Source organism: the organism of the source record quoted next, unplaced genomic scaffold, assembly GCF_019419815.1.
Source record: "Pyrus x bretschneideri cultivar Hongxiangsu unplaced genomic scaffold, Pyrus_bretschneideri_v1 Contig28, whole genome shotgun sequence".
NCBI classification, from domain to species: domain Eukaryota; kingdom Viridiplantae; phylum Streptophyta; class Magnoliopsida; order Rosales; family Rosaceae; genus Pyrus; species Pyrus x bretschneideri.
Window position 1 is genome coordinate 417942 of NW_025999590.1, and position 22950 is coordinate 440891.

The 22950-nt window shown below is 36.1% G+C and overlaps 4 protein-coding genes across 5 annotated transcripts; 3 read left to right on the top strand and 1 right to left on the bottom strand.

Moving 5' to 3' along the window:
* The first annotated feature begins 2160 nt into the window (after nt 1-2160).
* Nucleotides 2161-3483, top strand: LOC103963984. Its single transcript, XM_009376864.3, has 2 exons — nt 2161-2680; nt 3117-3483. Exons 1-2 carry the CDS (start codon nt 2528-2530, stop codon nt 3456-3458), a joined length of 495 nt encoding a protein of 164 aa, XP_009375139.2. The 5' UTR covers nt 2161-2527; the 3' UTR covers nt 3459-3483.
* Nucleotides 3484-4940: 1457 nt separating this feature from the next.
* LOC103941871 (F-box protein CPR1-like) lies at nt 4941-6873 on the top strand. Its single transcript, XM_009352068.2, has 2 exons — nt 4941-6173; nt 6685-6873. The coding sequence occupies exons 1-2, from the start codon at nt 4941-4943 to the stop codon at nt 6871-6873; spliced, it is 1422 nt and encodes a 473-aa protein (XP_009350343.2).
* Nucleotides 6874-8213: 1340 nt separating this feature from the next.
* On the top strand, nt 8214-10044 carry LOC103941863 (protein PHLOEM PROTEIN 2-LIKE A10-like). The gene is given in 2 exon segments (XM_009352058.3): nt 8214-8885; nt 8887-10044. Coding segments are annotated over 2 exon segments (1269 nt in total). The 5' UTR covers nt 8214-8648; the 3' UTR covers nt 9919-10044.
* A 3251-nt stretch (nt 10045-13295) lies between these two features.
* LOC103963979 (phytosulfokines-like) lies at nt 13296-14420 on the bottom strand. Of its 2 annotated transcripts, none has more exons than XM_048588173.1 (2): nt 13901-14420; nt 13296-13639 (listed from the first exon to the last, which is right to left on the bottom strand). In XM_048588173.1, exons 1-2 carry the CDS (start codon nt 14186-14188, stop codon nt 13508-13510), a joined length of 420 nt encoding a protein of 139 aa, XP_048444130.1. In that variant the 5' UTR covers nt 14189-14420; the 3' UTR covers nt 13296-13507. The 2 variants fall into 2 exon arrangements, with proteins under 2 accessions (XP_048444130.1, XP_009375136.2); XM_009376861.3 differs by having other exon boundaries at nt 13296-13642; nt 13901-14389.
* Nucleotides 14421-22950: the final 8530 nt, after the last annotated feature.

Sequence of the window (22950 nt, forward strand, 5' to 3'; positions counted from 1 at the left end):
AACCATTAATTAATAAATCATTTTAAAAATTGGAATGATTTTGTCTAACCTTTATCATCATCAAATTGTTTGACGGATTCGATGAGTAAAACAGATAATGGTTTTATTTGAATTCATTAACCAGGTAAAATCAAAAGATTAATTTCACTGGTATAATTTTTTTGAACAAACGATATTATTACACTAAGTTGGTGGGAGAATGAGCTAAGCCTCACAATAAACTAACAATAATGTCATTCAAATTTAACTTTGAAAACTCTCTGACGAGGGTGATGTAAAACATCTTGGCAGGAAACTGTAAATAACATCTCAAATTTACAACAATAAAACTAAAAAGAAGACCAACTACAATAATCGCATTCAGGGATTGCAAATTCAGCTAACAGCGATTGGTAACAATGTTTCAGATCATCTTAATCTCATCGAACCGACCTTTTTACAATACTTGCATAAATTTCATAAGCAATGTTGTTACGCCATGAAACAACAGAGGCACTTCCTCCATCGCACACCACGGGACACTATTTACAAGACCTCGCCATATCGAAAAATATTAATTTATATATGAGATTTGAGTATAATAAATTAAAAAACAATATGAGAAAATATTTTATCTCTTATGTTACTCAACTATGTTGAGGGTTAAGTTGCCTAGCAACAAGAGGGAGAAGGGAATCTAACCCAACTAGACCTTTCCCCAAAAATCTGATGAAAAAAATCATGAACATCTTTCTCACCCATATTAGGTTAGTTGGTCAGAGCAGCCAGTAGTAAAAAAAACAGTTTGCGCAACGAGATTTTGCGCGAAGAAACATATTTGGTCGCCTAAGAGGCTCATGCGTGACAAAAAAAAAAATTGTGGCGCAAAAATGGCAGGAAAGGAAAAAAAAAAAAATTTATGGGACGAAAAATACTTTGCGCAACAAACACTTGTGATCATCGCGCAAGAAAACGCGAGAAAAAAAATTTGCAACCAAATGTTTGCACGACAAAAATTTCCACATATTTGTCGCGCAACACTTTACTGAAACGGTCAGATGCCTTCAAATGCTCCCATTTAGTGCGCATTTATAACGCATTTTGCATGACGAACAAAGAAGTTCGCGCGACGAAGTTTTTCGTTGGGCTAAGTGTTCCAAGTGCTATATAAACACATTTCAAAACCCTAATTTTCAAAGGCAATGGCTAATTCGGGAGAAGGCTCTTGCAAAAGGAAAGGTGTATTGTGAATAGAGAGGTACCAGGTAAGCAAGTGACTTAAGGGCTGATGCATACGCCGAACTTAGGTTTGATAATGTATAATTATTTTTGTTAAAAAGTAGTATTTTTTGAATTACTAATATATTGTTATTGACATTAATATAGGTTCATTGGGATGTTGATGAAATCGATGAGAAGCAGCGAAAATATCTGGATGAACATTTCAAGAAGCATTTTCGGCAATGGAAGTTTAATGAGCTGCTGGATGCGTAGCGAGGTGCCTACCCCGGAGGAGGAGGATTGAAGTTGAATTGTTTTTTTTTTTTATGAAATAAGATTTTTAGGACGTTATATTTGACTTTAATCAATAAATTTATGTTATATGGATGACCATTAATATTTAAATTAATTATACTATGTATTAGGGATAGTAAATTAGTTTTGTTAATTATTTTGGTAATGTTTAATTAGGTTTGAGTTTTTTATTAGATTAAAATAAAAATTTACATTAGTTAAATAGGAAATGGAAAAAATAAAAAATATGCATTTTGCATGACGAAAATAGTATTCATCGCACAACTTGTTTAAATTAATAAATTATAAAGTAAACGAAATAAAAAAAAGTAGACTTGCGCGACGAATGATAGATTAGTCGCACAAAGTATGTTTTCACAACGAACACAATATTCGTCACACAATATCATCGCGATGAGAAGCAGTGAAAGTATCTAGATGAACTTGGCCTTCACCAGACATCGCGATGCATCCGGAGACGTGGCTTGGACTTTCCTCTCGACGAGGAGGAGGATTTGGGTGGTATGTATACGAAATTTTATACAGTACGTATTTTTCAATGTATTACTCAGTTTTATTTGGCGAATTTTAGAAATGTGGAATTGAAATGTACATTGCATTATTCTCCTTCAAATTGTTGGGTTAATCTTCGAATTTCGATGTTTGGCTATTGGAGATTCATATGTTAGGAACATAGAATTTTCCCTATTGTTTGTTAGGACAATGCATAAGGTTGTGGCAGTTGAGTGGCTTAGGATTCATAGCTTGTCTCATTGCGGTGATGGATGTTATGCACAATGCAGTTGATATTAGTTTGGGAAATTTGAAATATTGCATTGTAAAATTGTTGGAACGGGAGTTAAGATTACGTTGCACAGAAAAACTAGTTGATAGTAGTTTTTTCTCTGTCTTTCTGATTTTTTTGAACAAACTTGTTGCTTTTTCCAGTTCCGCAGTTTTGGGATTGGTGCCTAATTGATACGCGTTTCTTATTTTAGATTTTGACTTGTCTGATGTCCAGCAAGAGCATGCTATGGTGATTGAACATCTTGCGCCAAGATTTGCTGCTTTGAGATTTGAACTGTGCCCGTGCCATATGAGCGAGAGTTACTTCTGGAAAGTGTATTTTGTTCTTCTGCATTCGAGGCTCAATAAGCAGGATGCCGAGGTCTTATCCACACCCCAAGTAAGCTTCCTTCTTTGTATAATTACTTTTAGTGTCCGTCAGTCAATTGATTAAATTTGTTTCTGCTTCCAACTTAAACCGGACTTGCGGCATCATAAAGTTGGAAATGTTGCTTCATGCCAAATCCAGATTGCGGCCTTCCATTTCTTTTTTCTTATCCACGATCAGCTTGATTGTATATCACGAGTTCTCGTTGTTGTTGGATGCTAGTAGTTTCTTGAACTCCTCCATGGGATAGATTACCACGGCGAGGATTTTGGTAGTTCTAGGCGTTCAACTTCAATTTTCTATTTAGGTTGCAGGTGATCTTCCTGGTTGGGAATGAAGTTAGGATTTAGGAATTCTAGATGGTTCTAGAAAAATGACAATATTTTCTTTGATTAAAACATTATTTATACTTTGTGAAATTTAATGTAGTATAACATATTGGTCGCAGGTAATGGAAGCCAGAGCAAAGTGGATGCAGGAGCTACATTGTCAGACTGCATTAGAACATGATCAATTTGGAAGAAACACATCTTTTTTAAAAGACAGTTCCAATATACTAGACGAAGATTGTGCTCCGGTCTCATCATGTAGTGTTTATTACGAGGACAAGATGCTAAGGACGTATCCTTATGAATCAAGGATGTCCCCCACGGCTTATGAGACTGAGAAGCACCCAGTTGAGAGTGATGAAGTCCCATTTATTGACAAGTCTGTTACTGAAGAAAAGCCCATCATTAAGAGCGAGGACAAGAATCTAACAGGTTGGTCCATCCTCGAAGATGCTAGATAATATCTACAAAGATGATGACGACGATGACTGGCCAGAGGAAGATTCTGAATTAGATGGGTATAGTGGAACGGCTACTCACGCTATCAATGAAGAAGACATATCTTTCAGTGACCTAGAGGACGATGATTTTCTTGCTCCCACAAAACTCAAGACTGTCTCAAAGGAATAAGAAACCTCAAGGAAAGAGAGGATAAACAATCGGCGCGTGCTCTGCTCATCGGATAGAAGATGAGCAGTCCCACGCTGTCGTATAGTCCTGCGCGGGGACTCTTCTAAATGCTAGCTGATTGTCCTACCGAGTAGTCCCACGCTGGGACTCAAGCCTCTGGTGGTGATACTATTTGTTCTAATACCAAATTGTACATGATATGTTGATTTCTTGTGGTCCAAGTTTTTCAGAAAAGTACATGTTTGATTGGTTGTGAATTGTGATATGATTGTAATTACACTGTTGTTCCAGTGATTTAGAGAGAGAGAGAGAGAGAGAGGGTACAAGGATCATTTCACCAATGAAATGTCCTGGAAAGAAAATATGCAGAGTAGATTCTGTGACCATTGCATCAATACAACAATTTTGTCTTTCTTGTCATATTTTTTTACCATCTCATGAACTTGTTGTACGCTTATCGTTAAGATTGTCACATTACTCTTCAAGAAAAGACAAACACAAATAACATTAAGAAGAAAGAAGAACAAACAAATTTTAACATTTATCGACGGACATGTGATTTTTGAATAATGTTAGGTACACTAAATTTGAACATGGTTTGTTGTATATCAGAACTCTAGCTTAAGTCACAGGTTCCTTGGGAAGCAAGAATTTGTGAAAGAAGAGAATGATCTCTTTGGCTGTGTAGCATGATAATTGATGTATCATGTGTGACAATATATGCACCAAGCTAACAAATTTAGGAGCTTAATGGTATATGCAAAGGAAATTGCCTGCAAGTTTGAAAGCTCAGACATACAAAATGTCACCACACTGAATCATCTTTTAGTCACTACAATCTTTTAACATAACTCTAGCTCAGGCGTTTATCCGAATTTCTTGTTTTTGTAATCTGTTATAAAAATAATCTTCTAGTTGAATCACATACGATCTTATTTCGTTTTCAATATTTCTCTGAACCTCCATTTAAAATATTGGCCAAAAGTAACAGAGCAAGCTCCCAGGATGTATAGGGAAGGCTTCAACGTTAGATAAATAATTGCAATTAGTGGGTTTTACTTTTCCACCACAATTAGAAATTAAAAAGACATCTTTCCTCCCTAGTCTTCTTCAATATTTTCACTCAGATAATAATTCAGAAATCAATCGACGTATTAGGGTTACATGGAGGGAACTCACAAGAGTCATTGTGGAAGCTGAACTTTAAGTAATCCTTGTTTTACGTAAATATAACTCTAAGTAGTACGATAACATAAATCAATAATTCTAAATCCCAAAACCCTAGACTCAAACTTTCATGTATCAACCTAAGCATGTCAGACTACTTCCCACCGGAGCTACTCTTCGAAATCCTTTTACTTCTCCCGCCCAAGGATTTGATCCGATGCATGTGTGTTTCCAAAGCTTGGAATGCTTGCATCCGCGATGGACGCTTCACCAAAAGACATCTTCAACGCTCCATCAACACCAACTCCGCTCGCACCATTTTATTTAGTCTATGGGGTACCATTTATCCCAAGGATTTCTTTTTGTTGGCTCTTTCAGACGACGATTCGTTCAGCACAGCTGTAGAAATTTGGCAACCGTTGGTTGAACGTCGTGGCTGGGGTGAAATATCGATATTGGGATCCTGCAATGGCCTGGTTTGCATTAAAAGCACTGAAAATGCTGAGATAGCTTTGTGGAATCCTTCCATTCAAAAGTTCAAGAGAATTCCCTTCACACCCTCAGTTTCAAGTCCTCAGTATGGATTCGGATATGATTCGACTAATGATGACTATAAACTTGTGGAAATTGAGAAGATCTCAACTCCGTATTCGGTAGACGTTTCTAAGTGGTCTTGGGAAAACATTACTAATGGTTCTTGGCCCTATTGTGTTGCTTTGAGTTATGAAGTGCATGTTTACAGCCTAAAATCCAACTTGTGGAAGAAGATCCAAAGCATGCCTTCCAAAGGCCTTGAACTTGTTTCGAAAATCCAATTTTCAAACGGTGCTCTAAATTGGGTGATGTCTGATAACAATATGAGCATAATTTTAACTCTTGATCTTGCCACTGAGAAATATGGTGAGTTTTACTGCCCGGTCAACGGCATTTTGGATGTCAGTATTGAGCTGGAGGTCTTGGGAGGCTATCTATGTGTTTGTATTCTTAACTATAACAACAGTGAATTCGGTATTTGGATTATGAAGGAATATGGAGCGAGAGAATCATGGACCTTGCTTTATTCAAGTATTTCTCATCTTTGCAAGCGTTACAAACCTTTGGTGTTTTCAAAAAATGGTGAAATGGTTCTCGTTCAAAGTGAGTCGCACCCTGGTCTTCGTTGGTTTGATTTAGAGGAAGAGGTCGATGAATATACAGAAACCCGTGGTATGCCCCCTCACAATGGAGAAGCTACTTTTGTAGTGGGGAGCCTTTGTCTTCTTGATGGTGAACCTGTAATTTGTACGAGGCAGCCAAGGGTTTCTCGTGGTGAAAGCAACAGAAGATCAAGACCAGGGTTATCGATATCTGGAGTGAATTTGTGTCTTTTTCTCCTTGTGGTAATAGTATTAATTAGTTTGTTCGTTTTCAGTCTTGGTTTTGAACTCATATTGTAGTAGTTTGCCTCAGTTTCTTGTAATCCAAGTTTTTGTTTTATGTCTGGCTAGTCTTCTGGTGTGCGAATCACTGATGGCCTGCTGCAATACATTTTGTAGATTCCGACGCAACTACAAAATTGAAAATTTCCAAGAACTTTTCAAAATTTGAAGGGAAAATGAGAGTTTAGCATATGTAATGTAAGTTAAGAAAACGAAAGACATCTTAGAACATAAATTTGAGTTTCTAAATGAATGATAACGACAATGTGGTTTACACATCCATGATACTACTTCGGTTTAGATGATAAAATCTATGTCAAACAGAACAATGTTAACAATGTTAAGACTCTCTGAGGCTTTATGCACTACAGGAGACCGTCAGAAAGAAGAATGATGTCTCTTGTCTCCCGATGACAATCCATGAACTCTTTGGCTTCATCAGAAATGGTCTTCTGCTCGGATTCATCTGTAGATGCCGGATTCTCTGTACTTTGACATGAAAATCATGCTCACTGTTACAGTCAGTTCTTTAGGAGAAACATCTGGAGGGGCAGCATTTTATGCTCTTCATCTTCCGCTTCATCTTCTTGCCAATACCCGAGCAAAGGAATTGTGTCATGTTCTTGTTTCTAGAGCTTTCGGCAGTGGAAAATCGAATTAGAAGCTGAACTCCAAAAAAGCTTCAAGCTTTTCTAAAACGCAGTCTCAAACGCATCTCTCATCCCGTGCCAAGACAACTAGGATGATAAAGTGGAATGGGTCGAGATGTTAGGCTAAGTTACGATAAATTTACATTGTACAAGTTAATATACAGCACAAGGCTATCCGGCACAGGGGTATCCTCAGCCTTCTCCGCCACCTCAAGTAATGTATCAACCTCCGCCGCTGCCACAATCAAAATCCAATGTTGGTTGTTTGGAAGGATGGTAATTAGCTCTATCTTTCAGTTTCTATATTACACTATGGAGTCTCTATGCATTCAAAAACATTATTGCTAGTAGTCTACACGACGAGGAGCACTTTCATGAAATGGGTAAGTTGGGAGGGACTGTCTCAAACCAATCATGCAACGTAATATATGAAATAGACAACATTTTTTAAGGATTCGTAACTTTATATGAAAAAAAATGTAAATATGAATTTGGAACTATGATTTACTTAAAAAAAAAAACTTTATATCATCACTTCTTTCCAATTACTTGACAAAGTTTGGAGGAAATGTCAGCCTCTTGATCATGATCAGAGGGTTAAAGTGATATTGCAAGTGCCAAGACTGTTAGGTCTCCTGTCATTGCCATTACAATTTAGTAGTCTTTTTCAATATTACGATTTCTTTTTCGTTGCATAAGAAATGTCAGATTCGAATAAATCCATAAAGATCAAATTTGAATAGTCTTTTAGAATTCAAGAACAATTTTAATTGAATTTAGACATAAAATTACAAGAATGATTAAATCATCAAAATACATAAAAATAATTTTTTTAACTTTCATTTAAACTCATATAACCGTATTCTACACTCATATTAATTTTAATCAAACTATAAATATCTTCATTTTTTTTTAACAAAACTATCAATATCACTTTAAACTCATATCTATTACTTAGTTGTTAATAGCCTCACAAACTTGTCCTTGATGGTAATTATACAAGAATAAGAGAATAATTTACATTTAAAATTTAAATTAAATGAAAAAAATGATATATTTTTTGAAAATAGTGTTATATATATCATTTTATTAGATTAGTCACCAACGAAACTTAAAAAAATCTTACTGTCATATAAGGATTCAACTTATTTTAACACTATAATAAATGGTCACTTGCGAAAGATAATGTTGTATGAGTTCAACTGGAAATTTCACTTCATTTGTTAGTATAAATATCTCGTGTATAAAAATCTCATGAAAAAGAAAAAATAATAATTCCAAAACAAAATGCGGTCAACGTAATTTATCCAACCAGCGCACGATGCCATTTAATTAATTACAATAAAATATTTCTGGCGGGGGGTACTGCTGTCTCTCCCTCTCACTCCTCCGTCACTGTAACGCCCGCCAATGCGGTCAACGTAATTTATCCAATCAGCGGACGATGCCATTTAATTAATTACAATAAAATATTTCTGGCGGGGGGGTACTGCTGTCTCTCCCTCTCTCTCCTCCGTCACTGTAACGCCCACCGGCTCCTGTCTCTCTCCCTCCTCCCACCAATCGACAATCACTCGGGAAGGTTCGTCTTCTCATCGCCCTCCGTATAATTCCCCCAATTATCTGATCTTTCCAATTCATTGGGATTTTCAACTCCATAACCCAAGGAATTCATCGACCCAAAGCAATATATATTCAGTACCCAATTCGTAAAATTGTCAGTTCATTTCCATTCTCACTCTAAAGATTGAATCTTTACGGCTTCCCTTTTGTGATTTGAGTTCCAATGGAATTTGGGCTCGTCGCTAAGGGCTTGAATTTCTCTCGGAGAAGAAGGCAGTGGCTTCTGATACTCGCAGCACTTGGGGTCTCCGGCTATGGAGCTTATAGGGTTTACAATTTTCCCTCTGTGGCCAGGAAGAGGAAGAGGTTCCTGAAGCTCGTAGGAGCCCTAATTTCTATGGCCGAGATGGTCTCCGATTCGGCCGAGACGATCGGTGTTGTCTCCGGGGATTTGAAGGAGCTTTTTGCGTTCTGATTCTGACGAAATGCCCCAAAGTTTAAAGCAGATTTCAAAAATTGCGAGGTCGGAGGAGTTCTCTGTGTCACTGAGTAGGATTACAGAGGCTATGACGGTTGGGATGATTCGAGGGTGTAAATTGGAGATGAAGAATGAGAGTGAATCGGGGAAGGGTTTGGAGAATTCGAGCTTTTCCGATAGGGTTTTCGAGAAGGTTTTCTCTACAGCTGGAACCGGGTTCGTTTCGGTTGTGGTTGGAAGCTTTGCTAAGAATTTGGTTATGGGATTTTACTCTGATGAGCAATCGGGTGAGAATTCGAGTGTGTCGAAATCAAGTTCATCAGATGTGCCTAGATGGGTTAATGTTGTTTGCAGTGATAGAAGCAAGGAGCTCATATCGAATTCCATTCAGGTTTTCGTAAGCACTGCGGTTGCGGTTTACCTTGACAAAACGAAAGATATCAACGTTTATGAAGAAATGTTTGATGGGTTGACCAATCCCAAGCATCAGAACAGAGTGAGGGATGTTCTGGTTTCTATTTGCAATGGTGCTGCGGAAACAGTTGTGAGGACATCTCACCAAGTTTTGACAAGTTCCAGTTCGAGTTCAAGCTCGAATTCGCATGCGTGTTCAATTGTTGATCAGAGTGAAGGTCCAGGTGGAACTATGGATGAGTGCTTGCATCGAGAGGTGTCTCCAAAGCAGCTGAAGGAGGGAAGTTCGTTTGATGTTATTCAGAGTAGTGGGTGGCTTAGGAATGTTTCATCTACATTGGCAGTTCCGAGCAATAGGAAGTTTGTTTTTGATGTGACAGGGAGGGTGACGTTCGAGACAGTACGATCTCTCGTTGAGTTTATGTTGTGGATGCTATTAGATGGTTTGAAAAGAAGCCTTAGTGCACTTCATGGGGAGGTTGCAGAGAGGGGATTGCAAGTCATCAGATACTTCAGTGCAAAGTCTTCGGTTATAGTTACTGTATGTCTTGCCTTGCATTTGTATGTCTTGGGTGGTACAAGAGTTCTCTTGACTGCTTAATTTGATGGGTTTATCCCTCCCTTGTAAGACGCTCCTATCAGTCAGATATGACTCCCTTTGAGGAAGGTTATGTATGTATATCTTTGTCACTTAATTGAAAAGTAAAAAAAAGGGGTTCATGATTCATGATGGTGCATGCTTTAAATCAGGAAATTTTATTCCTTTTTTGTGTTTTAAAATTTTAATTTTGGAATCCTTGAGTGATTGCCTCTATACATGTCTGAATGTTGGTGGGATCTAAAGGTTTAGAAAATCCCTACTTTCGATTTGGAGGAATCATTGTTTATGTTCTTGAAGTTAATCGAGAGCGTTAATGATTCTGCTGTTTAAACGTTCATGATATGTACCGCGTTCTTAATTTGCCAGATTCTGATTTTGGTATCATCTTTCTGTAAAACTATTTTCTGTTTCAACTGTATTCTTTTTGAAGCACTAGGTAGGGTGATGAATATGAGCAGATTCTGGTTTACATCTGACTGCTTTGGTTCATGTTGGTTCATATTGGTTAATTGTAGACTGTCTTTGTTTCAACATTTTAAGAAATCCAGGGGCCGGGTGGATTTGATCTTTCTCCATTTCTCGTGTGTCCAATGAATGTTTCTGTTGTAACGATCAGTAGCGTTTTGTTAATACTACCCATAGAATTGCACTGTAGCGTCCAATGAATGTTTCTGTAGTTGAGTTTTGTTCATCTGTTTAAATCTGGAAATTTAGAGAGTCGGTAATCCAAAGCGTCCCAAGTATGCTTGTTGTTGAACTAACCGATGATGCAGGAACTGAGACCGCTCAGTGATTATGTCCGACTTGTTGATACTTAAGAATTCATTTGGAACTATACCTGCACCTAATTTAGCATCTCAGGAAATAGAACGATTCATGACGACCACCTCGTAGGACGGGGAACCTGATTAGTCTCCGGGGAAAAGGATTTATAAGAAGTGGATGAAGAAGCAGTGATCTTTTTCTGCTGCAGAAAGAACGTAGTTGTTGGAAACCTGTGATGATTCTTTGCCCTCAAGGGTAGCTGAGACCTTTTATAATGCACCTCTGAAAAGTCATATTTCATTTGATAAATGGATCACTGTGCCCCTTTCAGGTGTCTACCATAGCAAAAGTTTGGAGCTAGTGATGCTCACTATTCCCATGGTTCATCTGTTCCGTCACTTTTGGTCACGTGATAAGAGAGAGTCGTAGTTGTATACAATTGATGTCACTCGAGACTCTTATCCAGATGCAGAACGAGAGGATTGCAGATCGATTACGGGCTTATCATCTTTGTGAGGTCAGACTCGATGCATGCACGTACAAGATGGAATTCTGATGTCAACTGGTGGTGGTTGTGTTTTTTTTTTTTTTTTTTTTTTTGTTGATAGGAATGATAGTGAGTTTCATTACTAAGAATAACTAAATACAAGAGGTGCCAGATAGGTACAATTTCTCCAGTGATTAATTTCTTAATTTGAAGATAGTTCGCACAAGATGCTAGGATTTTAAACCCTTACACGGCTACCACAATAAACCAACACAAACAGGAGTCCCATGTAAATCTTTCACAAAGACGGTACACGCAACAGTGCTAACATTGGTACCTTGACATAAAGCTATCAACAACAAAGCCACATAAATCGCATAAGCGATACAATCAGGTCACAAGAGCAACACAAAATCTAATAATCTAACCCGCTCAAAGCGCTACAAAACAAATACTTAAAACGTAACTAAAGCCGATTACTTGTCCACACGGAAGACATGAGTACAAACGTTGCAGGAGGCGTGGGCTACAGGATCGCGTGGGTGTGTGGGCAGCAAGGACAACAGAGGTTGCAGATCCCATGACACGACAGAGCCACCGTGGACATCGCCGTCCCCGCCAACTGGTGGTGGTGGTTAAAAATGCATTCGTTAATCTAAAATTTTCCAAAGATGACACATTAATTCTTAATTCAACTCCATTTGGGGTTTGACAATCCTCACAGCCGTGTTAGACACCGCTAATATTGGGTTTCAAAATTTTATTACCACAATGTAATTATGTGCTATGAATATGGTGGTGTTAGCAGTTGCTTTTGTTGACCATAGTTGACCAAAGATATCGAATAGGCGAGTAATTTTTGCACTTCTTTTCGTTCTGGTTACATTCTTTTCTTTTCTTTCACATTGAATTGAATAAGGAGTAGGATTATCTCTCCATCTTTTTTTCCCTTTCCTTCACTCTACTTCTATTTTAACGGTCATGGTTAAATCACGTCAATATCTTATATTAATTTTTTATAGAAAGAGAAAGACAAAATAAAGAATGTGAGAAGAGGGGATGGAAAAGGATGGAAAGAGGAGGGAAGAAAATCCTAATCCATTGAATAAAGGCTTTTAACCAAAATAATTCCTAAGATTTGCATAACTCATCATTTTGGTTCCTAAGATTTGAAATCAATAGAAGTTGTCCCTAAGATTGTCCACCATCAATCATTTTAGTCATTCAATGTACAATTATGTTAAATAAGGATCGAAATGATAAAAATACCCTCATTTTAATAAATTATAGGCCAAAATAAGTTGACAAAAATTGACAAAGTTTTGTCATTTTATTCTTATTTAATGAAGATTTTTCACAGAATGAGTTAATGACCAAAATGATTGATGGTTGACAAACTCATGACTAATTATATCGATTTCAAATCTCAAAGGCCAAAATGAGGAGTTGTATAAATCTCAGAAACCATTTTGGCAAATAAAGTTTTGAATAAAAAAAAATTTAATAGATAGAAAGAAAATTTCTAAAGAAGAAATGAAAGTGTGAAAATCACTACCCTTAATGATATCATATGGACTCTAGATTCGTCAAGCTGCTTTGGTTTGTGGGTTTAAACATTTTCCATCTACATACTTCACAAATGAGGACAACAAATAATTTCTTTTATTAAAGATAGATCGACTGTTATTAGCAAAATAGTCATCAGTTCTTTTTTTTTTTATAATTAATTTTTTGATTAGAAAGATTGCAGAATGATTTCTTAGATGTCACTCCAACAACATTTAACTTCCAACGGAAACCATGGAAAAGATAAGAAACGCTGCCCCCAAAGTCTTACTAGAAGCTCATGACTCATCGTTTTTACTTTTACCATCAAAATGGCAACCAATTTCTTGTTGCCAAACACATAGTGTGGTTATTTTTTTATATTATTGTTGACAATAGCGTGGCAGTAAAGTCATCATACTCCCACATATGGTGATTTACCCTCTCAAGGCGATTAAGCAAAAACCTTAACGCTGCCCTTCCGACGCGTCATCCAAATTTGATTAAAAAAATTTAAAGGCATAACGAGAGGGACAGCCAAACTCTGCGAAAGATACAGAATATTATATAGACAAACTAATTAATCCTAATTAAATCCATTATCTTTCTTGGCAAACAAAGATTGAGTTTATGAAATTTGGGAAATCTGCAGATAAGGTTGCTATTATTTAGTATGAACATATAGATGCTTTATTATTGCATGGCTTTTCACCAACAAAAAAAAAAAAAAAAAAAAAAAAAAAAAAAAAAAAAACAGAAGAAAGAGATATAATTTTAATTGGTTACACGAGTTCAAGGCTTGTGCTTCTGGGTGTATATATAATCCAAATGAGCCGCCAGCGTCCTCCTCATCAGGCACTCCTCCTTATCTACTCCTTCGCAGCTCCCGCCTTCCTCCGCCGCAGCGATCTTTGCTTCTATGTCCTGCTGCACATATTTATTCAACAAATTACAACATAAACAAAACAAAAAGTTAAGATAACAAATATTTAATGAAAGAAAAGTGACATTTCAGTTTTTAGTTATTACTTGCCAGTTTTAAAAATAACTGAAGATTGAAAACTAAAATAAAACAATATTTGAAAACCCACAAAAACAACTTTCATTTTTCAGTTCTTAGAAGAAAAAATGTGAAACGAAAGGGTTATTAGACGACCCTAAAACAAAACAATTAAAACAACTTACTTGGTGTTGGGTTTTGAGAGTGTTGTTGGTGAAAGCAGCAGGGACTGGACGAGCAGCGAAGGTTGTGAGTTGAAGGTTGAGGAGGAGAGCTACGGTGAAGAAGGTGATAATATGCTTCGCCATTTCTTCTTCCTTTTTTTTTTTTTTTGTTCGGAATATCTTTAGAAGGGGGATACAAAATGTGAAAGAAACTAAAGTGGAGAATTTATAGTGGGGTTTTTGGAATGAGAATCCTCTCCGAATTCTCTTTGTAAGGATTCTGGGGATCCTCAAATCGTGTTCGTTCATCGTACATCGTGCGCCCAGTAATCATTTTAAATACTTTTATTTTAAATTAAATATAAATAGTACCTGATGAAAACTAGCAGCACAATATACGATGAACGGACATAATTTAAGGATTCCCAGCATCCTCATAAAAAGAATTTTGAGAGGATCCTCGTAAAGAGGATCCGGAGAGGATGCTCCTGAGGGTTTTTGTTTGGTCGTTTTGCATGCCCAATTGGATACTTACTCGTTGACGGCATTTGACTTAAGCAGGTGCATCACCTTTTGGGAAGATAGACTTATACTGTAATGCTAGGGAGACTATCATTCTACATTGCCTTGTATTTGTTTATTATATAAGTCTAGCAAAATGTAACCCTCAGTTTTTAGACGTTTCGTCAATTTTGTTTATTTGATTTTTGTTTAATAAAATAATGTTCACAAGTTATACTTTTGCATAATATGCTTTGTTCTATTGTGTTTTGTAGATACCTTTGCTTTGTTTTTCACTCAACTGCCAAAGTTCAATTCCTTCATACAAGTTTTCTTATCTTCAATTCCTTCTAGAATATATACTTGGCAATGCAATTTAACATTTCCTCCATTTGCCAGGTTCTTCTTCTGGAAGATTTGTCTGGGTTTAAAATCACATTATTTTTAGAGGTATGTAATCACCAAATCCGGCCTTTTTTTCTTCTACTTTCACACATTTGTTGGCATAGCCATTTTCAAACTTTGGTTATAATTTGGTCTCTATTCCTACACAATGATTCAATGTGGTACGCACTCTTAAGCCGATTATAATTTCAATCTTCTACTGGTGCTTTTGTTTTTTCTGTTACAAATTCTTTGATGCTGTGTTGTTTTTGGTAATTCGAAGCAATATCATACGGTATACTACAAGTTTCATGATTCGTGGAAATTGAATCTTTTATGTTTGGTGAACAAACACGATGTAAGAATTGTTCTTCGTTGACAGACAATGTGTAACTTGATACTTTTACTACAGTAGTATTGATTCATTTCCCTTGCGATATGTGTGAAAACAGATATGATTCCTAAGCTATAAGCAAGAATTTAATTATATACTATAAGCTTCAGTCCATTCATTCTCTGTGGCGTCAGTGCCATTCTTGGTTGCAGGCCATGTAGGATAGGAAGGGTGCGAATCAGTGAATCTTGCACTCAAAGCAAAACCACAAGAAGCCCAAAGGTTAGTAAGATTAGTAAGGAAATGCAGCTATTGGTCTTGTATTTACATCTATATGCTAACTAGGAATAAAATTTGACTATTTATACAATTTATTCTTTGTTTTTACAGGAAATGCAACTGGTTACTTGTTGGCAGCAACGTGCGTGCTGATTTGGATCTAGATACTAGTTGTTTCTCTGATAAAATATCTACTAATTTGGTACCCTGTTGTAGACGTCGTGTTTGATGATAACTAGAACGTAAAACTTCTTGTTTTGTGAAATACAATGTCTTAATGTCTTTGACTATATTTTTGTCCCTAAAAGTGCACACAAAGATATTTATATGAAGTAGTGACTTTTAATCACCGTCGTTAGTTTCTAGTTGTTAGTATTTGATTTTAGTCATAGATGCAATTGTGACTGAAAGAGTTTTAATTAAGAAGGCTGATGAGACTAAAATTACTATAAGATATTCAGTCATGAAGAGTAGTTGCGACTAAATAATTACTAGTTATTATAAGAGTTAACACAAAAGATAGATACGTTGTAACTAAAAGGATGTTGTGACTAAAAGTGAGAATCTGGTTTAATTTTCTAGTAATAAGATGTGTTGTGACTAATACATGTTTAATCAGTCAGTGTGTGTTTTTGGTGATGACTAAGTGAATTAGTCACGGGGCTTTTGGTTTGAGTAATAAGGTGATTCGAACTTGAGAGTTTATAATGTTAATGATTGAATAATCCTTGGATTAAAGTGATAATGCCTTGTGATCACGTGGAAAGTACAGTGTCGGTGGGATTCTTACAAAACTAGGGACTTGGCTAGAGGAACAAAACACAAGGAAGTCCCTTCCACAACTCTAAATTTGGATATGCAGACTGTAGAAAATGGAAAGGGATCCGGAGTACTCTCTGGATCCCTTCTTCCTAATTCATCAAGTTTGGGAATCCGGGCCATTGAAATTTGATCCAACGACTACAAATAGGGGCCCACTTTAAAAGTTATAATAAATTTAGCCGTTTGATCAAATTTCAATGATTCAGATCTTCGGACTTGGTGGATTAGATAGAAGGAATCTAGAGAGGATCTCTTTCCCCATAAAATATGCCAAAATTCTCACGATCTTTCTGAAGCTCCTGAAAGCAAGAAAATTACAACGAAGAATCTTCCAAAAAGAGGCCTTGTGTTGAAAGAGTGATGTTATCCACACACTCTTGTGTATCCCATACACATCTTGTTAATTTCTGTCATTTGATCTTTTATAATTCTTTCTATTCAACGATCAAAATTTGAAAGTAGTGTGTGAAAGATAAAAAAAATGATAGGAATGCGTAAAAGATAAAAAGATATGTGTAAATAATACCATTTGTATTGAAATTGTCATCAACTAATCATGACAGATTTGCCATTCTGATTTCTGATCAATCAGAAGAGTGGGGGTATTTCAGCATGACATCTATATTTGGTCACTTCCTCGAACCATAAAACCAAGATTTTTACATGTACTTTGGGAATGATAGGTTAGAAAAATTTTGGTCACATCACTTAACAAACAACATTGCAGTGTAAAGAATGGGCTTAAATTCCAAAAACTGTACGAAATGAAACCTGCATGGTTGCTAAAATTGGGCCTTCATAGAGGAAGAGAAGTGAATTGTATAAAGAGAAGAAATGTATTGAGTTAATTACAAAAAACTACCTTAACTATGGGTCAAATGACACTTTCATACCTCATCTTTTAAAATTGACAATGTCATACCTCATCTTACGAATTTGTGTTAATGTTATACATTCCGTTAGCTTGGCCGTTTATTTCTCAGTTAAATGCTGACGTGGCTTGATCCGGAACCCATTTTTATTAAAAAATTATTAAAAAAATTATTAAAACAAAAAAAATCATTTAATATTATTTAAATATTAAAATAATAATAAAAAAGTACATAAAAAAATAAAAAACATTAGCCATCATCTTCCCTCTCCTTTCGTGCATCTCCCCCCCCTCTCTTTCCATCATCTTCCTACAACCTAGAAAAGAAGAAGGAGAAAGAAGAAGAAGAAGAAGAAGAAGAGAAAAAAAAAAAAAAAAAAAAAACCCAAACCAAACCAAACCCAGTTCATCCCCCCTCCCCCCACCACAAACCTAACCCCCTGCAACCTAGAAAGGAGGAGGAAGAAGAAGGAAACAAAAAAAAAAAAAAAAAAAACAATGGGAAACCCAGTTCGTCCCCCCTGCAGAAGAAGAAGAAGAAGAAGAAGAAGAAGAAGAAGAAGAAGAAGAAGAAGAAGAGAGAAGGAAAATAAATAAATAAATAAAAAAGCAGCAAACCCGTCCCCTCCCACCCAACCCCACCCCCCCCCCCACCTAACCCGCAGAAGAAGAAGAAGAAGAGGGAAGCAGAAGAAGAGAGAAGAAAAAAAAAAAGGGCAGCAAGCCCGTCCCTTCCACCCACCCAACCTGCAGAAGAAGAAGAGAGAAGAAAAAAAAAATACCCAGTTCGTCCGCCCCCCTCGCACCCACCCTCTCCCCTCCACACCCACACCCCCCCCCCCGCCGCCCATTTTCTCCTCGCCCAGGAGAATGGGTTTTTTTCTGGGTTTTTTTTTTTTTTTTTTTTTGGGGTTGTAGGTAGTGGTGCGAGGTTGGGTGCAGAGGTGGGGTGCGAAGGTGGGAGAAGAGGGGGTGAGGAGCAGGGAAAACAAATTGGTTTTTTTTTTTTTTTTCTCTTTGTTTTTCGGGGTATTGCAAGAAGGGGAAGATAAATGGGGAGAGTGGGGGGGACTTCAGGCTGTTTTTTTTTTTTTAATAACCTTGTATCATTTTAAATAAAACAAGATTTTTACTGTTTTAATTAGTTAGAAAATTTTGGTCAACATCACTTAACAAAAACATGCAGTGCAAAGAAGGGCTTAAATTCCAAAATTCGAAATGATGTTGAAAATTGTCCTTATGAGAGGAGTGAAGTGAATTGTATAAGAGGTAAGAATGTATTTAATTACATCTCTGATGTATTTAATTAATTGTTATGCTTCCACTGCCACTCCTAAAACCTTCAACTCGAGAAAACCTACCATGTTATTAGTTGTATATATATACGATTACACATGTTTATCTTGTTTATTATAATAATTTTGTATTGAAAGAGATAGATACATGATTGTATATAATTGGTGACATTTAAGAATATTTTGTTGAACTTGACTAAACTATTTAATAATGATAAGTGCTAAAAGAGATAAACACATTATTATATAGAAATGATGACATCAAAAATCTATCTTTGGACTATGCTAGACTGTTTAGTGGCACCTATGCATGCACACATACATCAATTTCTAATTTTAATCGCAGATAGTACTTTACCGCAATGGCTAAAAAACAATAACACTTATGCACCCTATTGAGGGTTACAATGCCACCGATATCTCTCTTCCCCATAATATTTCATAGTTTAACTCACTAACGTTATCACTTGTAAAAAAATCTAGTTATTATTATCTGTTCAATCAGCAACTAAGAAATCTTCCAATTGCTGGAGCAATTCTATTGTGCAAAGCAATTTTGCCATGCATTTGTTTGATCTATCGAGGAAACATTTTCAATCAATGACCCTCTCCGATCTCTCTCTCTCCTCTCTCTCTCTCTCTCTCTCTCTCTCCAGCATGCGCGCGCATGCACAGCAGCACATACGTACCCAACTCATACCTCGAAAGTTAACTTTTTTTAGGGTCTGTCTTACAAGAAAATAAATCTTGCTGTATTAAAGAAATGTCTTTGATCGATCTCTTTCTAGCTAGCTCAGTAATGGATATGATGAAACGCACTCAAGTCTCATCATAATCTTCCTCCGTTCTTTAATATATTCTCAGCCTCCTCCTTAATTCCTATCCTGTATATATATATCAAGCATATTCATTATTATTTTATACTAAATATGCTTTGCTTTTCCTATGATGTTCGCTTGAGTATATTTACTATATAAATAAATGCTTGGAAAATTTCTAAAGAAGACTTGGGCATGGTAGGTAAACTAGCTAGAGTGGTGTGAGAACTTAATCTTTGATAACAGTTTTTCTGAACTAACATAACACACTGCAGACACGCACATTAGGTCAAGTAATTTTCCCTCTTAAATAGTTTACTGGTACTTCTGTTCTTTAAATCGAATAATGTCATTCTTAAAAGGTAGTCAACAATATATTCTCATTAATTATTAGCAATTAGAACCAATACTAGTGTTGGTTAACTTACTAATGAAGGAAGATCACATCATATGCTTTGGTATGAGTATTCATGGATTAACCATAATTGATGTTTTCGTCTTAAGTCTGTGATTTTTACTTTATTTATTTTTTATGGTATTTTTGCAGTAGTCGTAGACGGCCAACAGGCCAGAAAAAGACAGTAACGCGAATCAACATAGCAAACGTCACATGATTAAACTATTTAATCTAAAGTTCGATAAAAAAAAAAAATCTATTCAATCTACAGTAGTACAAATTCGTAATTCTGTAACTTTGAAAGGGCATATGTTGGAATTTAGCTTAAAATCATTGACAAGCCTAATAAAGGTCCCTTAAGAAAATGCTTAAAGCCTAGCTTTCTCAACATATCTCTCACAATGTGGCTAGCCACCAAAACTTAATTCAACCTCCAACTCCATGGCCACCACATGCTCCAGCTTCTTCAGTTCCCGGTCAAGTAGTTCTTCCAGCGAGCCCAAGGTCCGGTCATCGTCGAGCCAAGGGTCATCACACGGGTGTGGCAAGGTTGATGGGGTGGGTATGTGGTTCATTCACAGTGTCTGTTCTGCTTTCTTCGCATCCTTAGAGAGGTGCTCTTGCATCCGTATCGTCACTCAAGAAGACGGCGATGACTGTAACGACTTGCCGTTGATTTTTAACGATGGGAATTTCCGGCATGATGTTGCTGATCACTCCACCACCAGGAGAAGAACAGGCAAAGGAAAGAAGTGTACGTACTAGGACTACTGGACCAGGCACCATATTGACCGATTGAGGACTAAGTTATCTCAATTATATATGTAACAAGCAGATCAAATGTTCTCTATCCCTATCTCTATCTCTTCTCTTTTGGTAAGTGAAATCAAATGTGGTGTCTTTGATTTACAGTTGTGAAAGTTTGCTGGTCATGGTTTTGGGATTAAAGACTGGAAATTAATGGTGCTAATCATATTTTAATTATTTACTGGTTTTGACTTATGTGATGAATAACTGCATATATGTGATCAAACTTTGGACTGTTAATCTTATACAAATTATTAATTTAGTCGTAGAATATGCTGTTTTTTTCACCTAGCCTGCTGCTGCCAAGGTTCAAGCCTGCAGGAACCTTGAAATTGTCGTTTTAATTTACTTTAAATGAATTTAAGGATTTCCTAATTATTATTAAAATTCATGGCAGAAAGAAATGTACAAAAAAGCAAAGCCAACAAGAAAGCAAAGCCACTTTATGCGCTATTTTCTCCATGATTTTGAATATGCTGTCATTTCATTTGTAATCATGTTGTTTCATTGCCCCAAGTTTTTCGTTTTTTACTTTTTTGTTCCCTCTTTTCCCCTTGAGCATGTACAATATACCAAGACCAAGGAATCCAAAGCATGGGAGATTTATAACTATCTACAGTTCTACATGTTTAGGAGTATCTTATATTAGAGTCCTTAGTTGTCAAATTTTTGGTCAAGAATATATCCAATAATTAATAATTAACAGCAAAAAATTGTCATTTATTTGAAATTCGAACATAGTAAAAATTTTCACAGAATGGTAACAACTAACAAGATAAGTTCTCTCTTAAATCACAAAAGCTTAACAAGAGCAGTACACCAAGAAGAGTTGCTCCACCTTAGTTCTTCCAATAGCTACCAAAAAATGCCTATGTACCTTTAACAAGTTTAATGCAGTAGTAAACAAGGAATATTAAGCAAAGACAATGACCCAATTTCTTTTTATGGTGAAGGGTCACGTCTAACAACATCATTAGTGTCGCTAATTGTTTTTTTTTAAGTGCCAAGTTGATCATCTCAATCCATTATACTCTTCTTTTTTGGTGCCACTATCTAAGCATTAGAGCGGGTACTTTCATGTCTGTGCGGCTTACGTCTACGATTGTGGGGATTCTTGAGTGTCACGAATTGTAAATTTTTCGTATAACTATCAAATTTATTTATTTGATCCGAATATATTCGTATCCCAAACAGAGACCAAACCACTAAATTAATAGGTTTATTTTTAGCTATGACACATGTATTCTTCACCAAATTTCACTTTATTCTCTACACTCTATATTGTCACACTTTACCACTTAAGGTCCAGAACTCTTCATTCGTATACCACTTTATGCCTTACATACTATATCGTCTCACTTTACCACATGTACTATTCCTTAATTTCCCACTTCATCCTATTTTATCAAATAAGTTAGAGAGTCATTAATTGTTTTGACGTGGCATGGACAATTTAGTCTTTCCAACAACGTTGGTTGTATGGCTTGTAACACGTCATGTTAGTGGACCCATGGGTTAAACTCAAACTATGGTAGGTGGGTTAAACTCAAGCTACGGTTTGATTTATCCAGATCAAGAGAAAAATATAAGAAAAAAGGTAGATATACAAGAGAAGCTTGAATTTCAAGATTTATGAATCAATTTCAATGTTTTCGAATTCTTTTGCAAAGATTCTTAGGGAGAATATCTACCTCTATTGCCCTCATCTTCGTTATTTTTTTTAATTTGGAGAAATCAAACTCTAGTTTGAGTTAACCTACATCTCTGCAATCATGGGTCTTACTAACATAGTTGAAATGACTAAATTGTTTATACGATGTTAGCACAATTAACGACTCTTTTAAACTTAATTGACAAAATAAGGTAAAGTAAGATATTGAGGAAGATTGATGTAGACATCTTAGATCAAGCCCCGACGGCCCTTTGGATCAACAAATCATCCACAAACCTACACCCTACGAAGATAGAATCAGAGGATCAAATTACAAAGAGATCGTAACCCCAAAATCATTAAACACAAAAATATTATTTTGTACACGTATTCTTGTTTCTTGTTTCAGGAATTTTTCGTGTTTACAATTGCATCTACTCAGATGAGACAATATAATATAAGAGGTAAAGTGGGACACAAAGAAAAAGTGCAAGTGATAAAGCGAGTGGTTATAGAGTTTGAAATCAGACAAATTCTAAGGTTTGATGAGCTGAAGAGGGTTCTACAACAACATATAAGCTGAGCCCACGTATCGAAAAAAGGATCTTAGTGTGTGAGAGAAGGTTCACATCCAACTGGTTGTACAGAAGAACATGTCGTCGAATTGAGAGGACTCATAAAAGGTTTTAGGCCATAAAATTATGATATTTTTCTTTCAATGGAAAAAATTATAAGAAAACTAATGAAAATAGTTTGAAAATTTTAAGTTTTAATGATAAAGACAAAATAAAGGGTAAAGTAAATAGTACCAAGATTGTCTTTTTAGTGTAAAAATATGGTTTTTCATTAAAGTAAATAGTACCAGAGCTTTTCGTTAAAATTCCCAAAAATTATGTATTTAAGTACGAGGAA

Bases quoted from the DNA above. Each gene is read 5' to 3' on its own strand.
- LOC103963984 (XM_009376864.3), top strand. From the start codon at position 2,528: ATGGTGATTGAACATCTTGCGCCAAGATTTGCTGCTTTGAGATTTGAA. The intron at 2,681-3,116 runs GTAAGCTTCCTT...TATTGGTCGCAG, and splicing joins AGGTCTTATCCACACCCCAA to GTAATGGAAGCCAGAGCAAA.
- LOC103941871 (XM_009352068.2), top strand. From the start codon at position 4,941: ATGTCAGACTACTTCCCACCGGAGCTACTCTTCGAAATCCTTTTACTT. The intron at 6,174-6,684 runs GTAATAGTATTA...ATTCATCTGTAG, and splicing joins TGTGTCTTTTTCTCCTTGTG to ATGCCGGATTCTCTGTACTT.
- LOC103963979 (XM_009376861.3), bottom strand. From the start codon at position 14,188: ATGAACGAACACGATTTGAGGATCCCCAGAATCCTTACAAAGAGAATT. The intron at 13,643-13,900 runs GTAAGTTGTTTT...AAATATGTGCAG, and splicing joins CTCTCAAAACCCAACACCAA to CAGGACATAGAAGCAAAGAT.